The sequence below is a fragment of the Typopeltis vanoorti genome, chromosome 24 (assembly GCF_054136105.1).
Source record: "Typopeltis vanoorti isolate ZY-2024b chromosome 24, IOZ_Tvanoo_1.0, whole genome shotgun sequence".
In the NCBI taxonomy this organism is placed as follows: domain Eukaryota; kingdom Metazoa; phylum Arthropoda; class Arachnida; order Uropygi; family Thelyphonidae; genus Typopeltis; species Typopeltis vanoorti.
The window spans coordinates 5,382,382-5,403,528 of NC_143572.1; the positions used below are offsets into that span (position 1 = coordinate 5,382,382).

Consider the following 21,147-nt stretch of genomic DNA (forward strand, 5'->3'; position numbering starts at 1 on the left):
ACTTGGAATCGCCTGAGTCCCAGAACTCATCGCAGGACAAATCACTACTTAAATGGTAGTTCTGATCATATGATCACTCTAAGAAGGATAGAGTCGTCGCATTCTCTGCATTCCGTTATATACTATTTAACTGGAAAAAAATATCTAGTGTTTCTCATATTGGAATGCAGATGGCGCGCAATCCGGTCAATGACAGGTGTGAGGGAAGTGACATCTAGGCCGTGGCTAGTTACTTGTATCTAATAATTGACGATCGTGGACCTTTAATGATGAACTTTGCTTGTGTACGTTCATGTTGTGTGCTGTACCCAAGTATAAGTATGTACCACAATTACCATGATTAATTGGATGGAAGCGAACAGCATAAACGGTTGCAGTGCGATGTATATGGATTTTATGAATAATATGTATTCGAGTTGAAGCGCTATCGTTATTAATAATTATTGTAACGAGGTAGGTGTGAGTATAAACGTAATCATTTTTGAAAAAGTTTGTTAATTTACATCTATATATACATATATACACACATAGTGTATATATGTTTGTTATATTAATCGATCAATGGATTATTACTATTCCGCGATATATGGAGGTCATCGTAAGGGTAATTTTGCAACATACGGCCAAATTAATTTCCTATTAAGTTTTGTTTTAAAATTACCTCGCAACGTTAAATGATTATTGTCTGTTAAGATATTTATGGATTTATTTCCTTAAAGCTGACCTTAGGCTGGATCCATAGATTAAGTGATAATTATAACGTCATTTAGGCATTTATTTCTGACCCTTGTGAGAAACTGCTATAAACAAGATAACTCTTCGTCGAAACATCTATTTATAATTATTTTAATTTTAACTTAAAAGATATTATTTTGGCAACTGAATGCATCCATCTGTTTAACTATGCTTCGGTTCACACTTGTATCAACGTGTGTAAGGCTAATTGCTTTCAACAGGATTCTGAGCTTTGATTTGATCCAACCACATCCCTGTGTTAATCGCTGTTATACAGAGATGATTTCCCCATTAGTAATCATTATATGCATCTCTGTGGATTCTTCATAGATGAAAGCAAGAGTAGTTCTGTTAAGTAAGTAGTTTTATTTCGCTCCTTCTGTTTATTACATGAGGGAAGCAAGCCTTTTTTTTGCCTTAATCTAATTATGATTGTATTCATTGGCTGAATATATCTGGTTTGGTCAACATTTGGAAAATTTTAATTTTTGTGATAACCTCATTCTTCATAATATGTTACTAAAAGTTTTGTTTTGTTCAAGATGACTCCTACAAAAGGACATAGCATTTTAGCCAGATATACACAAGATTTCCAGTTAGTGGGACAGGAATAGTGTTGATTCAATTAGGCAAAGTCCTAAGCAAATTAATGCTGTTCTCAATACAAAGTGCAAAGGCCACTACTCAGACTGGTTTTAATCTTCATGGAGATCTCCTCAGTAGGAACTAAACCCAGGAAGATACTGAGATTCAATCAATCAGAAATCACATATTTTACATATGCAAATGGTAAAATGGTGTAACATCATATATTTAAAATACTCTGGGTCAGAGATAGTTGTAGGAAAGTTTTTCATTCAGTTATGAAGTAAATTGCACCATTTTATTCCTTGTATGTGAACGATATATTACTTCTGCATTGACTTAACTGCGTTGCAGGAGTTCAGAGGTCTTCTGAATGGGTTCAGTTCCCATTTAGAAGACCTCCCTTCCTGTAACGCATAGTAATATACATGTCTGAAAGGGAATATGCTTCACATTACTGTATACCTCATATCAGAAACAGTTTTAAAAATATTTGTCTGCTTGGCTGTGAAATTATGGTTTCTTTTGATGTGGTTTCTCTGTTTACAAACATACCTATCTAAGAAACTCCTTCACTTTTTACAAGATGACTTCCTTGAGGACATTATTGTTAAATTGGGTAAGTTAACCAAATTAACAATAAGTCATTTAACAATAAAGAAAGGAGGCACAGCCACTTGACAATTTTGTCTCACCTGTTTTGATTACTTCATTGAACATTTGGAAGACCAACTTTAACACTGTTTTTCCTCAAGCTTGTATCTGGCTACATTTTATTGATATCTTTGCAGTCTTGTCTCACTCTAAAATAATTAGTTCAATTTTTGGACAAAACTTTATATACCCACATCAAGTTCACTATCGAACATGAATCTAACAGCATACCGCACATCATACATTAAAAAAAATCCCAGCATACATCAGAGAGTGGTTTATTCAGGAGTAGAGTCCACAAGACGGCATGTGACTAGTGGTGTGCCACAAGGATCTGTTCTTGGACCACTGCTGTTTAATTTGTTCATTAATGATATAGAAAAGGATCTCAGAGGAACAGTTCATTTGTTTGCGGATGATGCAAAGTTGGGTAGGGCAATAGTGAATGCAGATGATATCAAAATTTTGCAAGATGATTTGGATAGATTGGAGGTCTGGGCTAAGGAGAATGGATGTCAATTTAATGTGGCAAAATGTAAGGTTATACATTTTGGGGTGAAAAGATTAGCAGCAGTTTACTACATTGGTGGTACTGTACTCCAGGAAATTGATGAGGCACGAGATTTAGGAGCGTTGGTTGGTGGATAAGGAGTTGAAGTTTAGGGGGCACATTGCAAAAGTGGCCAAATCAGTTCATCAAATCACTTGGTTGCTGAAGAATACGTTGACAAGCAGGTTATTGTTTCTCTGTATCGAGCCTTGATAAGACCCTATCTCGACTACTGTGCCTAGATAAGACCCTATCTCGACTACTGTGCCTAGATTTGGCCTAGGTTTCTTCTTGATGGGGAGGAGATGGAGAGGATCCAGAGGCGAGTGACCAAGATGATAGCAGGTTTGTGGAATGAACCTTATGAGAACAGGTTGAGGATTTGTGGGTTGCAAAAATTGGTTGATAGGTGGAGGAGGGGAGATATGATTGAGACATTCAAATTACTGATGGATTTCTATAAAATTAATTCAGAAGATATTTTTGAGAACAGGGCTGGTTGTGGGAGGACTAGGGGGACATCCATGGAAACTGGGCAAAAGTGTGGTTAGTAAAGGTGTTAGAGCTGGGTTCTTTACTTTTAGAGTGGTGAATGAGTGGAATGCACTCCCAGAGTCTGTGGTGGATGCTGTGACAGTGAATGAGCTTAAGGCGAGGTATGATAGATAATGGAAGATAGGTATGAATGTCGAATAGTTGTGATGAATATGATTTGGGGCCTCCCTCGATGAGTCTAATGACTCCCTGGAGTTGCCCGTAATAATAATAATACTTCCCTTTCTGGATACTTCAGTAATCCATAATTCTATAGGCAATATTGAATTTTCCATCCACAGGAATCCTCCCTGCACTGGTTGGCAGTATTCACCAAACTTCACATCAGTAGTGCACCTAGAGGGAGGGGCAGGGTACTCTGTTTCCCCCCCCCCCCCAAAGAAAAAGGGAAAAAAAAATAGAAAATTTTCCAAGAATCTTTTCCTAATTAAAATTCATTTTTTTTTAATGTTGTGTCATGTCTTCTATTTCTATACTACTTATGAATTAGCGACCATTGCAGATGCTCAGTCATAGGTCATATGTGATGTGTAGTATGTATTCTCAAATCTCTACTCCCCCCCCAAGATTAAATCCTGAGTGAACTACTGCTTCACATTATTATCTTTCACACTTACCAAAAGTCTTGTACACAGAGCATGCACAATTTGTTCTTTGAACTCCTGTCTTTAGAATAAAATGGTGCAGTTTACTTCATAGCTGAATGAAAAACTTTCCTACATACATTTGTAAATGAAATATGAATTACATTGTCACCTGATGATATAAAGAAACCACCAGAAAATAAGTGATAATTATCATCCTTCTGCCAGACTACAGTCTAATGTCAAGAGGATTTCCATATCCTATCCTTTTTTTTAATCAATAGTAAGGAATCCCCACAAATGCAATTGGTTCAATACTTTCAAACGAGCATGGAAGTTATCTTCTTTCCTTCCATCTACTCATATATATATATATATATATATATATATATATATATATATATATATATATAAACTCTCTCTCTCTGTCTCTCTCAATGATTGCTACTGGAAACAAATATGAATGCTAACCTCCCCATTTTTCTGTATCCAGCCTATTATGCAAATAGTCAGTTGTGGTGAGCAAGTTAACTATATTGTTATATTTATATATATTTTGTTTATTGGTTAGTTAGAATATTTTTGATTCATACCTGTAGTGGTGATTGATCATTGATTCAGATCAAAATATTTGATTTAATACATTGTTATTGAACTTCTTGTGTCTCCGTATTTCAGTTTTTGTTTTCTAGTATATCATGAGTGCTCCCGAAGACTCATTTGCTCATCCTTCACAGGGAAGATTTGAACATAAAGATTGGTAAGCTGTTTGTTCAATAAGGTAAGCTGTGAGCAAGGATTGCTTTTTTTGAAGAAATGCTACAACTCTAAGATTATTCCTACCTTCACTAGATTTAAAGAAACCATCAAATCCCCTTGTGCCTATCAGATCTACACCAATACCAGCCTCTACCTTGTATCTAATCAACTTTGGGAAGCCAAACATACAGGTGATGGTTGCTTCTGTCTTGGATACCTAGGCAGTCTTCACTCTACTGATGCTGTGCCATCTTCTCAGAAGACAACACTGAATTAACAGAGATAACAGATGAACTGAAGAACACAAATTGAGGATTTGGAATGAATTTTACAAAAATTAGAATAATCGTTCAAAAATTAATATCTTGTTGATGGCATCAACCTCTTTGATGTTCAAGTTTGCACATGGTTATTTATCTTGTTATTTCAAATAAATTACAGTGTAGAAAATATGGCTAAATAATTAAATCACTTCAAATATTTTCCCAAAATTAATTGGCATAATCAGGGAATATTAGTGTCTGTCTGCATTCATGCTGAATATATTGAGTGACATTGACAAGGGGAAACACTGGAAGCCCTATTGGTCCTAAATTGTGCCACCTAGGTTTTGAGTTCTTGATCATTGGATTTACCGTCTGTAGATGGGTTTCCCAGGTGAGAGGTAGTTTAAAGCAACCATATTTGTTAGAATAGCTTGTATGGGAGAGACAAATTCAAAGAATATTCTCATATTAATATTTTCCCCAGTGAAGTGGCCTTTTTCTAATGGATTTTGTGGTATCTCAAAGGCATCATCTGTTAGTGCTCAGACATAGTGGTGGTGGTATTGGATATGGTTTTGTTGCTCCAGGATCCTTATGTTCATTGTCCTGCCTGTTTGGTCATTGCAGGAAAGGTTATCAGAGAGAGGTGCCAGACTAAGAGAGATACCTATCTTCCAGGTTAGAGGATTTGCATTACCATACCAAGTAAAAAATTTCTACAACTCAGGTGCTTCAACTGGAAAATTAAGTGGACAGAAACAGTGGAAAATGAGCAAGAAAGGATAAAGGTAAATGCTTAGGAATCTTGGACATTTTAAAAGTAGCTGCATGGAATGTGTGAAGCATAACAACAAAGGAATTAGAATTAGCAAAATAGCTAAAAACTAAAAAATATTAGTGTACCTGTGATAAAAGAAACAAAAAAGAAATTAAAGGGAACAAAATACATACGAGAGTGTGCTGAAAAGTTGTGACAATCACCATCAAGGAATTGAGGTAGAACAATGTAACTTACACATTATTCTGTATATTCCTCATGAAGCGTTACACTTGTTACAACACTGCTGCATCATTTGCAATACTCTGAGAAAAAATTCTTTCCCTTGTTGCACAGACCAATCCTTAGTTGCAAATATGACTTCATCTCTGGTGAATTTTTTTCCTTTCAAGTGTTTCTTTAAATTTGGGAATAGAAAATACTCAGATGGGGCCAGGTCTGACAAATATGGTGGGTGAAGCAGACATTGAAATCCCAAGTTGTGTATCGTCTACTGAGCATGAGCAGTATGAGCAGGTGCATTATCCTGCAAAATCAACATGCTTGTGCTCAGTTTCCTGTGGTGGTTTTCCTTCAGAGCTGTTGAATAAACTGCTGCTGTAACAGTTTCACCTTTTTTGAGATACTTGGTAAGGATTACACCATCCATATCCCAAAAGACAATTAGCAAGAACCTTCTCTGCTGATCTTTGGGTTCAGAACTTCTTTGGCAGTGAAGAACCTTTGCGTCTCCATTCCATTGACTGTTTGGTGTCTGGGTCATAAAACAAGCCAAAAAATGTGCACCTGATTTCTCAAAATGAGCCCAAATCCCTTAAGATGACAGCACACTATCTCTCTTTTGGTCGGCATTCAAGCATTTGTCGACTCACTTTGCTGAGAGCTTTTGCATGTCCAGATGTTAGTGGATAATGACCCCAACTTGTTCCCTGGATATCCCCAGAGTCTTTGCAATGTTTTTGGCTGGTATTCCTCTATCATCAAGGATCATGTCATGCACTATATCGATGTTTTCAGGTGTGATCACTGTTGAAGATCTTCCTGACCCGGGAGCATCTGTTGTCTCAGGATGTACATGTTTTAAACTTGACTGCCTATCTTGCAACTGTTGGATATGCTGGGGCACAGTCCCCTAAAGTCTCACACAAAGTTTGTTGAATCTCAATTGTGGACTTTTCTTTCAGCACAAAAAACTTGAGACTGCCTGCACCTCTGTATCTTTGAATTTCTTCAAAACATCTGGCATATCTTCTTATATATATATATATATATATATCCTAAAAAAATAAAGAACAAATTATTACAATATGATGAAACATGGGGATTAAAGGATATAACCACAAGAAAGAGTTATACTCTTTCTTGTGGTTATATCAGTTGCTTTAATATCATTTTTATTCTAGATGTTTTATCAGAACTTTTCAGACCCCCACTCTTGTAGATGGTTTTACTATGTTATATAGTGGAGTGGCCATTTTAATCAATAATAAATGCACAAATAGAATATGACATTACAGTTTTGTAAATAATTGAATTATAACAGTTAAATTAAAACCAAATTGGAGGTACTTAAATATCATAATAGTATATGCATGTGAAGAAGTTAGAAAAGAGGACTTTGAATGGTTTTATGAGAAACTACAAAAAACAGTAGGGTTGAAATAATCCAATCCCAAATATCTTAGAGAAATTTGTGTGAATAAAAATGGTGAAGAACTATTAGACTTCTGTATTTTCAATAATTTTAAAGTAACTAATACTTTTTTTTTCGAAAAAAAAAAATATATATATATATAATATAAAAATAATATATTTGGAATGGCAGAGGAACAAGATCTATAATTGCTTATATCATTACTAATCAGAAAACAGCACCACCTGCGAGAGAGAGAGAGAGAGAGAGAGAGAGGTGTGTGCATGTTTACAGAGGAAATGCAATCTTTTCAGATCATTACTTAGGTTTCTAAAATAAAAATAGTAACAAAATGGAGAAAAGAAGTCAATAAGAAAAAACAAGAAATAGAACAAGTATACAAAGTATATCTATGACAAGATGAAAGTATTAGAATGCTGTATGAATCATGACTAATAGATTACCAAAAAGAAGTCAAAATCAATAAAGATATAGAAGAATGGACAACTTGAATAAAGATAATTCATAAATCAGCCTCTGAAGTACTTGGAAAGACAAATAAAATGCAATAAAACAATAGGCATGCAAATCATTCCTTAAAAAAATACTGAAACAAAAGAAATATAGCTAAAACCATAGCACAGAAAGCTCATCAAGATTCTTGGGACAGATTTTTTAATAAAATAGAACAAGACATACTTGGAAGACAAGACATAGCCCACAAAATATTAAGGAAATTAAACAATAAAGAAAGAAATACAGCAAAAGCAACATAAAACAAGAGAAACAATGGAAAAGACATTTTAAGAATTTATGGTATGACCCAAATTTAATAACCGAAAATAATGAAGAAATCAGTACTGATATAGAACCAATCAGATTAGAAGAACTAAAAGAAGCAATAAAGATGATCATCATAATACTAATTACTGGTATAGACCATATTGGTGTGTTCTGGTCTCATTATCCATCCAATATCCTTTTTGAGGTCTATCCTGCTTTTTCTTTCTTTCTAATAAAGATATAAAAAGAAATAGAAAATCAACTAGCAATAAAGATATAAAAAGAAATAGAAAATCAACTGGTTTAGATGGCATAAATAGAATTTTGAAATATGGTGGAGAATATTTATATCAAATATTCTTAAAATTAATAACTGTTGAAGGAAATGTGAGATTTCACATTTTTTTTAGATCTGAATCCAAAACTATTGCAGACATTTTGCCAGAATTTCAGCACCTGCTTCAACGTCCATCATCTATGGATCTCCTTCTCTTAGTATATATACAACAGGATACTTGCAGAGGAAGAAATTTCAAATTCTTGGCATAAGTCAGTTGTCATTGCTATCCCAAAACTATGAAAGGATCCAACACAAGCAAATAATTAATGACCTATTGCTCTGATTAGCTTCCTTTGTAAGATATTAGAGAAAATGGTTAAAATCTTGAAAATCTTGTTTTAGCAATATGCCAGCCTTTTATAATAAAGTTACAAGAGCATTAGATGATTGAAAGGCATGTACTGCCATTTTCTTAGACTTAGCGAAGGCATTTGACAGGTTGCCACATGATAAGGTGATATTTAAGTTGCAGCACATGGGTCTGGATGTCAGATTGGTCAACTGGATTCAGGATTGGCTGTCCAATAGGTATAAGAGAGTTGTGTATGGTGGGGCAGTTTCAAGGAGGCAGAGGGTTACAAGTGGGGTCCCACAGGGCTCAGTACTGGGACCTATATTGTTTAATCTTTTTATCAATGACGTTGTCAGTGGATTGCAAGGGGATATTCAGTTGTTTGCAGATGATACGAAGCTAGGAAGGATTATTAGTAATAGTGCAGATGTGGTAGCCCTGCAAGAGGATTTGAATAAGCTAGATAGATGGACAAATGAATGGGGGTGTCAGTTTAATGCAGCAAAATATAAGGTCTTGAGGTTTGGGAAACATTGGATGGGACACCGCATACTCTGTGGGAGGAGTTATACTGGAGGGGTGGGGGAGACAAGAGATCTGGGTTTGATGATTGATAGAAACCTGAAATTTATTGGACATATTGCAAAGGTGGTGAAGGTAACACAGAGGATTGCTGCAATAATGAGAAAGACACTGACCTGCAGAGATAAAAGGGTTATCATTCTGTTGTATAAGACTCTGATCAGACCACACTTAGACTATTGTTCTCAGATTTGGTCCCTAGGAGTTGAAGGGGATTAATTAACTGTGGAAAGGTACAAAGGCAGATAACAAAGATGGTTTCAGGACTGTACAATGTTAGTTATGAGGATCGGCTGAGAGAATGTGGATTACAAAGTTTGGTGGATAGAAGGAGAGGTGATATGATTGAGACTTTTAAACTGTTGAAAGGTGGTTACAGGGTTGACACTGGGAAGTTCTTTCGCTTGGTTGAACAGCTGGAAGGAGTGATGACGATGCCCATCCCTGGAAGTTATGAAAGGAAACAATGAGCAAGAGGGTGAGGCATGGTTTCTTTGCATGGAGGGTGGTTGAACCATGGAATGCATTTCCTGATAGAGTGGCGAGAGTGAGAATGGTCAATGAGTTTAAGGAGTGGTATGATAGACTTCGTGCTTATTAGGGGGGGACCTCCCCTTCATGAGTCTTGATAGACTTTGTGTTTTCTTAGGAAAGACCTCCCACCATGAGTCTTTTGACTGCATGGAGGCCTGAATAATAATAATAATTTAGAAAGCACTGATCTTCTCTATAATACATAATCAGGCTTTTGTAGATATTATTCAACTTTGGATCATTTGATCCATTTAGAAATTTATATAAGTGACACATTCTTAAAACATGAACATCTTTTTTCATTGCTTCTATCCAGTCAAACTTTCTGAGTGTGAAGTATGCTATCTTGGCCATATCAAGAACAAGGTGTTTTCCAAGGCCCTGTCTTAAGTGTGAGACTTTTTGTTATTAAAGTTAACTTAATCTCTGAATAGCTTCTTCCCACTGTAGGTAATGCCCTACATGTTAATGACTTCACAATTTTCTGTCACTATTGTAACATGAATGTAACTGAAAGACACTTTCAGGAAGCAATCGATCATGTCTCTCCATTGGTGTTAGTAATGGATTCAGGTTTTCAGCAGAATAAAAAACTTTTGTGTACACTTGTGTCGAAAATGTACTCTTTTGTAACATGAGGTAATTGAAAGTTGTGTTTCAGTTACCCTCATGTTATGATTCACCCAGATCCTGAATTAAGAATGGAACAAATTGTTATGTTTCCAGTAGAAACAAAAGTCGAGTTAAAATCTGAAATCTAATCTGAAAAAGTTATGAAACTAAGGATGCTAACTAAGAAAGGGGAACATTTGATCTAAAGAGTAATATCCAGTTATTTGCTTCTGATTCAGTGTTGGAGAAGAGAGGGATATAGCTAATACAGAATTTTACAGCAGGCTGATTTGAGCAGACTGGTGGTTATATGAGGGGTTGGGTGAAAAGTTCCGATAAACACCTAGAACAGAAATGGTGTTAAAGCAACTGATATAACCACAAGAAAGAACATATCTTAAAAAAAACTTTTACCCCCATGCTTCATCAAATTGGAATAATTTGTTCTTTTTCTTTTAGGATTTATAAGAAGATATGCCAGAGATTTTGGAGAAATTCAAAGATACAGAAGTGCACGCTGTCATCAAGTTTTCTGTGCTGCAAGAAAGCCCCAACTGATGTTCACCGAACTTTGTGAGACTTTAGGGGACTGTGCCCCAGCATATCGAACACTTTCTAGATGGTGGTCAAGTTTAAAACTGTACATCCTGAGACAACAGATGCTCCCAGGTTAGGAAGACCTTCAACAGCGATCACACCTGAAAACATCGATATAGTGCATGACATGATCCTTGATGATAGAGGAATACCAGCCAAAAACATTGCAAAGACTCTGGGGGATATCCAGGGAACAAGTTGGGGTCATTATCCACCAACATCTGGACATGCAAAAGCTCTCAGTGAAGTGAGTCGATAAATGTTTGAATGCCGACCAAAAGGGAGATAGTGTGCTGTCATCTTAAGGGATTTTGGCTCATTTTGAGAAATCAGGTGCACATTTTTTTGCTTGCTTTGTGACTGTTGATGAAGCATGGCTTCATCACTATGACCCAGATACCAAACAACATCAATGGAATGGAGACACAAAGGTTCTTCACTGAAAAAGAAGTTCTGAACCCAAAGATCAGCAAGGAAGGTTCTTACCAGTTGTCTTTTGGGATATGGATGGTGTAATCTTTTGAGATACCTTACCAAGTATCTCAAAAAAGGTGAAACTGTTACAGCAGCAGTTTATTCAACAGCTCTGAAGGAATTGAAAAAGGCACTGAAGGGAAAACACTGCAGGAAACTGAGCACAGGCATGTTGATTTTCCAGGATAATGCACCTGCTCATACTGCTCATGAAACTCAGTAGACAGTACACAACTTGGCTTTCAATGTCTGCTTCACCCACCATATTTGCCAGACCTGGCCCCATCTGAGTATTTTCTATTCCCAGATTTAAAGAAACACTTGAAAGGAACAAAATTCACCACTGATGATGAAGTCACATTTGTAGCTGACCACTGGTTTGCACAAGTGAAAGACTTTTTTTCTCAGAGTATTGCAAATGATGCAGCAGTGTTGTAACAAGTGTATAACTTTGTGGAATAATGTAGAATAATGTGTATGTTACATGTTTCTGCCTCAGTTTTCTTTATGGTGATTATCAGAACTTTTCAGCACACACTCATATGATGATAATGCATGTTGTTTCAGTTTTTCGGTGTAAAGTTTTGAATTTTGAAATTTTTTGCAATGACTTTGAATTTTGAAGTCATTGCGGTCAGAGTATTATTATTGCGGATTACTCAGTAAGAGATTGCAAATTTTCAGACATTGGTAGTGGAGAGGATACATGATAAAAACATGAAGTTAGCAGGAATCTTACAATATTGATACAAGTAACATTTTGCAGCTCATGGTTGGTTAGTAGAAGAAGATTTAAGGTAAATTCTGGAAACTGAGTATGATGAAGTAAGTGCAGTCCAGGTTCCTCGTGTGTGTGGGGGGGGAGCCACATGTGTGAAGTGGGCTGATATTGGATATTTTGAGTGAATCTTTGGTTAATTTGTTTAAAGAATGGATAGGTAGTTAGGCATGGCCTCAGCCCATCCCTTTTCCAATACTGTACTCAAATTGCCTCTGGGCATGGAGAGTAAGTAGCAATTATTTGCTTGCTGTGGGAAATCCTTTTCTGACAGGTTACTATTTGCTGCCATTTTTATCCTTGTCATTTTGGCAGGTTTAGCATCACTGAATTTTGTTACTATTCAAACCATATTTGGTAAATAACAGTAGTAAAAAATCTTTATTAATCAATTTAAAAAAAAAAGTTCTCTTCCTTGGAAAACTTAAATCCAGGAATTTCTTGCTTTAGGAAAGTGTGTGTGTGTGCACGTGTATATATGTTTGCTACTGATTTTAGTGCCTTCATAAAGTAGCTTCTTGTGATTATGTCTACTGGCTGGAAAAATCCATTAATTTCTCATCTTTATTTATGAGAAGATAAAGACTTTTCAACTAAAGATGGTTAATCAGTTTCATATGGAGGTAACGGTGTTTCCTTCTTGATAATTAGGCTTTTTGATCCTGCATAATATGCACAAACCAGACAAAGAATACATAATCTGAACAATCATTTAACCAACAGTTGATTTGTATCATTGGTATATGATGATTTACAGGTGAATAAGGTGAAAATTTTGTTTCATTAATCAGTGCTGTTTAGTGTATATTATTAGAAAATAAGTATGTAAATAAAAGGGGGAAAAATGTCTGAAATTTGTGATAACAAAATAAAAGGTAAACAATACAAAGTAGTAAAATCCATAAATGATTAATAATGCAAATCAAATATTCCATCTGGGTCATTGTGCTGCTAAATTTAACAGTCAGTTTGTTGCTGATTAGGTTTTGCACTTTGCATAAGGACCTGTCACTTTGTTCATCCATATATCCCAGAATTCTAACTGGATTGATTTGAGTAACCCCCAATTTCTATGGAAATTGGATAATTTTTATACACAATACATATACCACAGCAAAAATATTATTTATTAATCACAAATATTTCATTTCATGTATCATAAAAACATCATCAGTGTAAGTTAAAGAACATTAAAGGAAATTGGATACACATGAACATAAAATATGCATTACAATGGAATTATTTACAGTCATGTAGAAGCTAGAATAAAACACTATTGGGATGTGTATGTGTGTGATAAAAAAAAACAAAATAAAAAAAAGTATAATACATATAACAGTTTCCCAAAACTTTTGTAATAGAAGGGCAATCATTACAATTTATATTAGGCTGTTGGAGAAACTTCAGCACTTTCTTTGATTAAGCATTCAAATTTATAAGTAGAGTTTTGCAAAAGTTTGGCATTATCTCACTGGATCCTGTGGCTAATGTTGTCAATTCCATGTTAGCCAGGCCTGATTTTAAGGTTTGATATGCTGAATATGACATTCTGAAATACATTTTTTGACTGATCTTCCAATGTTTTGGCACAAGTTGTCAGAACATGGAAGTTGGTAAACACTAGGTAGCAGCAAAGCTGACAGTTTATCTTATGAAGAAGGTAAGAGATTGTGGATTTGGTTGATGGGTTTGAAGGTGGTGATGAGCTGGAATTTTTATCTTCATAATCTTTGCCATACATTCAGAAATACCTTTTATACAAGGAATAGTACTTCTGTGGATTTCTTTCTTTACAGGATGTTGACAGAAACTATTATTCATTTTATGCATAATTCTTGGGTTATAACTGTTTAATATGGCCTGTTTGTCTGATGGTTTCCAATTCCTGTTGAAGAGATAATTTGGAGAGCAAATTTTATGTGCTTTAGATACCATCAGTTTTATAATGCTGTATTTATGGGATGGATGATGTGCAGATGAAATTGGAATATAGCATAAATGTCAGATGGAAATTGATGAGAAAAATTCTGATGTCTCAATATGAAGAATATCTGTGAAAAGGATAAACTTCAATTTAATGGTAGATACTTGGTACTATACTTTGATTTTGCAAATGCTTTTGATAGATGTCCATACAATGAGTTGATAGTTAAACTAGAACAAATGGGATTGGATATTAGATTAGTGCTTTGGATTAGAGATTGGCTGCCTGATAGGTATTAGCAAGTTATGTATGGGGGAGCAATATCCAAGAAGAACTACTAGCGGTGTGCCTCAATGGTCTGTTTGAAGGACATTGCTATTTATGTTAATGATATTGGGAAAAATTTGAATGGAGATATTCAGTTGTTTGCAGATGATGCAAAGGTGGGAAGAACTAAACATACAGGCCACTGATTAGAAACTTATTTAATACCATGTTGGACCTCCTTTAGCCTGAATCTAACAGACAAGCTTAGATGTTGAATGCATAACTTATTTTAATGGTATAAACAACACCACACAAACTATTTCATTAAAAAAAAAAATGTTTATTATGACCTATATTTTGCTAAATTTCAAATCAGCATCTTCTCAAAGTGCAAAGTCTATTCAGACAGGATTAAATGGAAGAAAACTAATGTACTATTTAGAAGTCATTACAGATTGGAAAGATTATTTTAAGAGTCAGCCATGACTATGGAGAGTTCTCCTAACCTGGCAAATGAATGCAACAAATATGGTTGCATTAATTTGCCAAAAATTTGGGAGACTGTTATCTTAAGATCGACTCCTACATAGCTATAATAGTTCTTTCTTTGCAACATTAGAGGGTGCCAAATTAGGACTTTAGATCCTTTGTCAGTTACAGTTTTTGAATTGTTTTACTTACTCATCACGTATGCATTCTGCTTTGTGCTCTGAAGATGCTGATTTGAAATTCAGCAAAAAAGCTAGTTGATAAGCATCTTCTTTTTATTTATTTATTTTTTATGAAATAGTTCATCTGGTGTTGTTAATACTGTTAAAATAAGTTATGAACTCCTTTAGCCTGAATTGCAGCACATATGCAGTTTGGCATATATTCCACAAGATTGGATTACATCTGTGTCTACAACATACTAGTTGTTCACCATACAGTCCTTTAACCAGCTCAGATTTGATGGAATTTGCTCTCAGATCTGTTTTTCTAACATGTCCCATACATTCTAACTAGGATTCGGGCTTTGAGGTGGCCATGGGAGATGGTGGAAGTCACTGTCCCACTGCTGAACAATTCTTCAATTCTTGCATGATGGACAGTAGCATTGTCATCCATGAAACAACTGTTACCTGCTTGATAAAAGGTCATCATTGCAGGATGGACTTGATCAGTGACAGTGTTCAGATAGCCTGTTTTTCTCTGGCCAGATGAGCACCCACAATAAGGCCTTTATTGAACCCCGAAAGATCCTTTTGGATCTTTCAAAGTTCACTATTGATCAACAGCATTCTTAAATAGTTGCCTAGAACATGTGATCAAGTATTGTATGTAAGTGACATTTACATACATCTGCATAAAGATTTCTAATTCAGTGCCAGTATGTATATGAGGAGTAAGCAGATGTGGCTGTGAGAGGACTTGAATGGGAATGGGGTTCTCCAATTCACTGTTGGGGAACATAAAGTTTTACAATTTGGTAAACAAAGATAGAATGTAGGGTATACAGTTGGCAAAGATGTATTGCAGGAAGTGGAAGAAATAAGAGATCTAGGGGTGATGGTGGATAGGGATTCAAAAGTTAGAGGACATGGCTAAAATTGTGAGGACAATCCAATGAATTCTGGCAGTGATGTGGAGGACATTGACTTATAGAAGTAAGTAGATTCTGGTTCCATTCTATAAGGCCTTGAGCAGACCATGTATGGACTACTATACACAGATTTATTGTTAACTGGTTTTCAAAAGGATGAAGTGGTATCGGGAAGGGTCCTCTGGTGATTGATAGGTAGTGCCTATTCTCTGGAATAGGTATATGAAGTATATGCGTATGAAGAAAGGGTGAGAAGATGCAATTTACAGTCTAATGGATAGGAGGTGGTATGCTGTGATAGAAAAGTATAAGTTGGTTTGAGGTTCTTATCAGATTAACGTTGATGAGGTTTTGCATAGAGTAGTGATGATGAATTATTGTTTTAATGGTGCAAGGACAGCAAAGGTCATGCTGCACCATATAAATGTTATAGCAGTACAAGGTAAGACAATCACAAACATCCATGCTTGCAGCAGGATTTGAATCTGCAACTTGTTGGTTGGAGAGTGGGTTCACTAACCACTTGGCCAACCAGACCAGTGAGATGTGGGGAGAACAAGTGGTCATCTCTCAGAAACTGCATAAAGGGAGTGTGAGCAAAAGGAGTAAATTTTTTTTTTTTTGTATGAAGAGTGGTGTGATGGTATGATTAAGGCATGGTATGATGAGGTATATGTATGACAGAGGGACTTCCTGCAATGAGTTTTTGACTCCATGTAGGTCTGAGGATAATAATAGAGATGCAGTGTTAAAACTCACCATAATATCTGAAGATTCAAGCTTTGTCTTTTATTTTTGAGAGCAATTCTTTTTTTTATTTTATTTAAGAAGCAACATGACCAGTTAGAGGATGGAGAAGGATAGACAAATTTTATTGGTGAGACTATCTAATGTAATCAATGATAGATCTAAGAAGACAATTATTTTTCTGTAGTTTAAGTGCATCATAGAATCTCAGAGGCTTTGGATGGTATGTTCTGAGCGTTTTTTTTTATAATCACTTGATTGTTGGACTTAGCCTTATCTAATAACTTGTTTAGTTTATTTTTCTGACTTTTTTTTTTTTAGTAGAATACCTACTAATCACACAATACATATTTCATTCCCAAAGAAGTAAATTCATTCTCTTACTGTAAGCTACAGATTCCAAAGCAACAGTAATGCAGCATCTCTTTGTCAACTTTTGTAATAATAATATTGATGTGCTTCAGCACCTTCACTACTTTCAATTTTGAAGGTGGAATATTCAGTTCAGAAGATTGGCACCATAAATAATTAGCCACCTACAATATTCTTTTTATGTAGAAAGTTCTTGTTTAGGAGAGATAGTAATAGTAAACTTGTGCCATGATAGAAAGTTCAATCCATCTTCAGTTAATGGGAAGCCAGATAAATTAGCCATCCATTTGTCCATGATTTTAAGTTTTCTGAGCGTTCTAGTAAGGTTAAACATTTGCAATTAAGATTGGTTGGTGTTACTTTTTCTCATTGTCTCTTGTGCCAGCATTTTTTGATATATTGATAGCTGCATCTAATAAGGTTGATTGTATTGTATTTGAAAGATCGGTTTCCAACTCAGTTATTTTAATAATGTTAAATATCTTTTAAAGAAAGAACTCTTAACCAATTAAGAACAAGAGAATCGCTGGCTTTATTGAGCACTTGCTGATTTAATAGCTCTCTTTATCCTAGTGAATGTCAATATTAGTTTAGAATGGTCTGTAATACTTTAAAAATTAGGTCCTCTATATATCCAATCTGTCAAATTCTGTTTTTTTAGCATATTGTTGCTCTTGTTGTAGACTTGGAAATGTTGTAGACTTCCCATGAAAAAATAAATTCTTGTATCAACAAGATTTTATTACCAAATTCCATGCCTTGCATCTTATCCTATTTTGGTCAAACAGGAAGATGAGTCAAAAAACGTATTTTAGAACATCATATCCAGCTTATCAGACCTCATATCTGACCTAGATTAACATGGAATTCATAACACTTGCCACAGTATCATATTGGATGATACCATATTACAAATTTGAGAGCATTCATAGAAGGTGCTGAAGCCTTACTCCATTGAGCTCACTTAAATTTTAACACTTGCTTTTCAATTAGAAAAGGCTGGGAAATTGTTATCCTTAATTTTTACTATATATTCACACATTCCAATAGTGTTGTATCTACTCTGTGACTGCTTGTTTATAATGATTCTGTTATATATGTGAAATAAAATATTATATATTTATTAATTTATTTATTTTTACTGTGGCATATGTGTTGTATTTATATAATATGGAAATCTCACGGGTGTCTTATACAAGAAGTGGCTATTTTGACAGTTGGTGTGTATGTAGTTTAATTTTGGGTTCATTTGAATAATTTTTATTAGCATAATTTGGTGAAATGATTAAAAAAAATTATAATTTTGTATTAGTTGGATGGACAGCTGTACATAATATGTACAGATGTACAAAACAAATTGTGTATTTTGTGAAACATACTTTTTTTGCAGAATGAATACATTTGAAATTTTGAAGTCTTTTTTAGCAGATGGATTAGCAATTGGAGATGCTAGAGAATTTCCTTCTAGACCAGAATTTGGATTTTTTTCAACCTGGAGAACATGAATTTATATACATGCCTCATTGTTTTAGTTGTGTTGGTCATAATTCCAACTAGTTTTGTATAGTAATTATTTTTATTTAATAAATTAATAATTTATTATATAATTTAAGTGTAAATATTTAATTATAGGTATCTGCACTTCATTAAGCTCAATTGGAAAATGTTTCGATGGAAAAGAGATAGAGATAAAGAAAGAGAAGAAAAGAAAAAAAGAGAAAGGGAAAAGAGAGAGCAGAGGACTGAAAGAGAAAATAAGCTTACTCAGGATGATTTAAAGCGTTTAGATGAGGTGAGGTTGAGTTTTACAATTCATTCCAAGGTGAATAGAAATTCTGGTTCTGGTGATGCTGTTAAAGAAGAAGAATTATCAGAGAAGCGAAGCAATAGTAGTGATTATAGCCTTAGCTCTGCAGCTGTTTCAGCTGATTCAAGTCCATCAGGAGGAAGTGTCACCAATTTGGATCGCATCGAAACAGGAAGTCCTACAAAAAGGCCGCCACCTGTTCCTAAGAAGCCTCAGCTTAGGACAAGACCAAATTCAGGACAGAATGCAACTTCAGTGACCACTCCATCTCCTCAGGGAAGTGCATATTCAATGGCATCCCCACAGGGAAGTACAAGCTTGACAAGTGAGATGATAGCATTTATGGAACAAATGAATCATAGTCCATCTTTGCAGAATTCATCAACTCGAACTGTGACACCAAGCCCAAGTAAAGGAAGTATAACTTCTACATCATCCTTTCAGCTTCCACCTGGAGAACAAGGTGGTCACGGAATCTGTTGGAAATCTTATGCATTAGATTTAAGGCTTCCCCCTATAGTTTTATTAAAGCCACCCCAAATTCGTGTTTTTACTATTAAACGCCAGCCAACTGGTGACTTCGGGTTTTCTCTTAGGCGAGCAGCTGTTCTAGATCGTACTTCATTAGAGAGCAATGAGAACAGACAGACTATTATATTTGCTGAACCTAGTGCTATTGGGAAAGCCAATGAAACTGGCCTGTTGCCTGGTGATAGATTATTGGAAGTTAATGATGTAAGTGTAGAAAATAAATCCAGAGAAGAAATTATAGATCTTATTAAGTCATCTGGAGATAGTGTTTTGCTGAAAGTCCAGCAAGTGCCAGAACTCAGGGAGCTTGCACTCAGAAGTGGATTAGATAAAAATGAAGATGAAACTGATCACACACACATTAAAAGTTTGTCCAGAAATGGAAGCTGTAGATTTAAAAAAACAGTAAGTACTCTTCCTTTATTTCTCTTCAAAATTATCAGTTTGTTTTATATTGCATCTAATAAAACTTATTTCAGAGCTAAATGTTTATTTCAATTTTTTTATTACTAAAAATGTTTTTCATTTTGCTGTCATGTTTTAAATTGATTTGAGTATATTACCATTATTTCAATTTTCTCTGAAATCAGTACAGAATTTAACACTTGGTCAATTATGCTGAGGTTGATAAATTATAAATTTTTTTTTTCACTAAAATTATATATCATTGTGTGGATTCAAACAAATACTATGATCTTTTCATAGTCAAGAATGCTACCTAAAATTTTGGAATGGTTGGGGCTAACAGTGCAAATTATTATGACAAAGAAGTCAGTAAATTTTTATTTGCGGTGACAGATATATTCATTTTTGTAGATGCAGAGGACAGTTCATTTGAGGCTATCTGGTGTTAGGTACTCCGACAGGATAAAATTTGTAATTGGTTGCTGCTATAATCCATGGGGTATAAGAGAGAATGTAGATGATGTGCATTGGCAAATTAGCATAATGAGTACAAGCCAAGTAATTATGGGGGATTTTAACTGTGGGGCATAGATTGAGAGGAATAATTGCCACAGGGAAGGAAGGTAATGGAATTTATACAACTGCTGAGAGATAATTACCTGAGGCAGTATTTAAATGAGGGTGACACGAGATTTGAGAGTGCTAGATCTGATCACAACATCAGAGAGCAGTAACCAATCTAGCTATTCTATCTCCAAATGGGAACAGTGATTCATGTATCCTTGACCTGAGTGATTGCCAGACATGCAGAATTTTCTGTTAATTAGGGATATATATGGAATTATAAGAAAGGCATAAGAATTTGGAGGGGAGAGATGTTGGTGCTGGGAGGTTGTCAAGGGGTACTTGAAGAAAACTCAGAATCAGAAGGATAAATCAGGTTGGAGTTAGATGGATGAATAATATTATTAAGCAGGAGTTGAAGACAAAGAAAAAGTCATGGTGAGGAAAAAAAAAAAAAAAAAAAAATATATATATATATATATATATATATATATATATATAATTTTTTTTTTTTTTTTTTTTTTTTTTTTTTTTTCTTTTTTCCTCACCATGTATATATATATATATATATGCAGCCTGTGTAGCTCAGTGGATGTGGCGTTTGCACACCACCGCGCTAGGCCGCACGAAGGAAGTCTTGGTTTCGAGTCTAGTCGGCGACTAGAGGAAATTTTTCTAAGCCTTTTTTCGACCGGTTCCCGAGTTAGTCGATCTCTGGCACGGGCAAGCAGGTTTTTCCTCCCGGAAACTCGGATTTTTCGTCCTGTAAATTCAAGAAAATCGACCGTAGAACCCACATTATTTCAGACATTAAATATATTGTGTTAGGGTTAGAGACCACGAGATGGCGGCACATT

The 21,147-nt window shown here is 35.1% G+C and overlaps 1 protein-coding gene across 1 annotated transcript in view; it reads left to right on the plus strand.

The window, feature by feature from the left end:
• The first annotated feature begins 251 nt into the window (after window positions 1-251).
• The window catches only part of Mhcl (Myosin heavy chain-like), a 719,798-nt gene continuing 698,902 nt past the window's right edge, over window positions 252-21,147 (plus strand). The window contains exons 1-2 of the mRNA XM_090414205.1: window positions 252-453; window positions 18,616-19,726. Of these exons, the coding sequence (XP_090270331.1) occupies window positions 18,647-19,726 (1,080 nt within the window). The 5' untranslated portion in view covers window positions 252-453; window positions 18,616-18,646. The remainder of the gene's footprint in view (window positions 454-18,615; window positions 19,727-21,147) is intronic.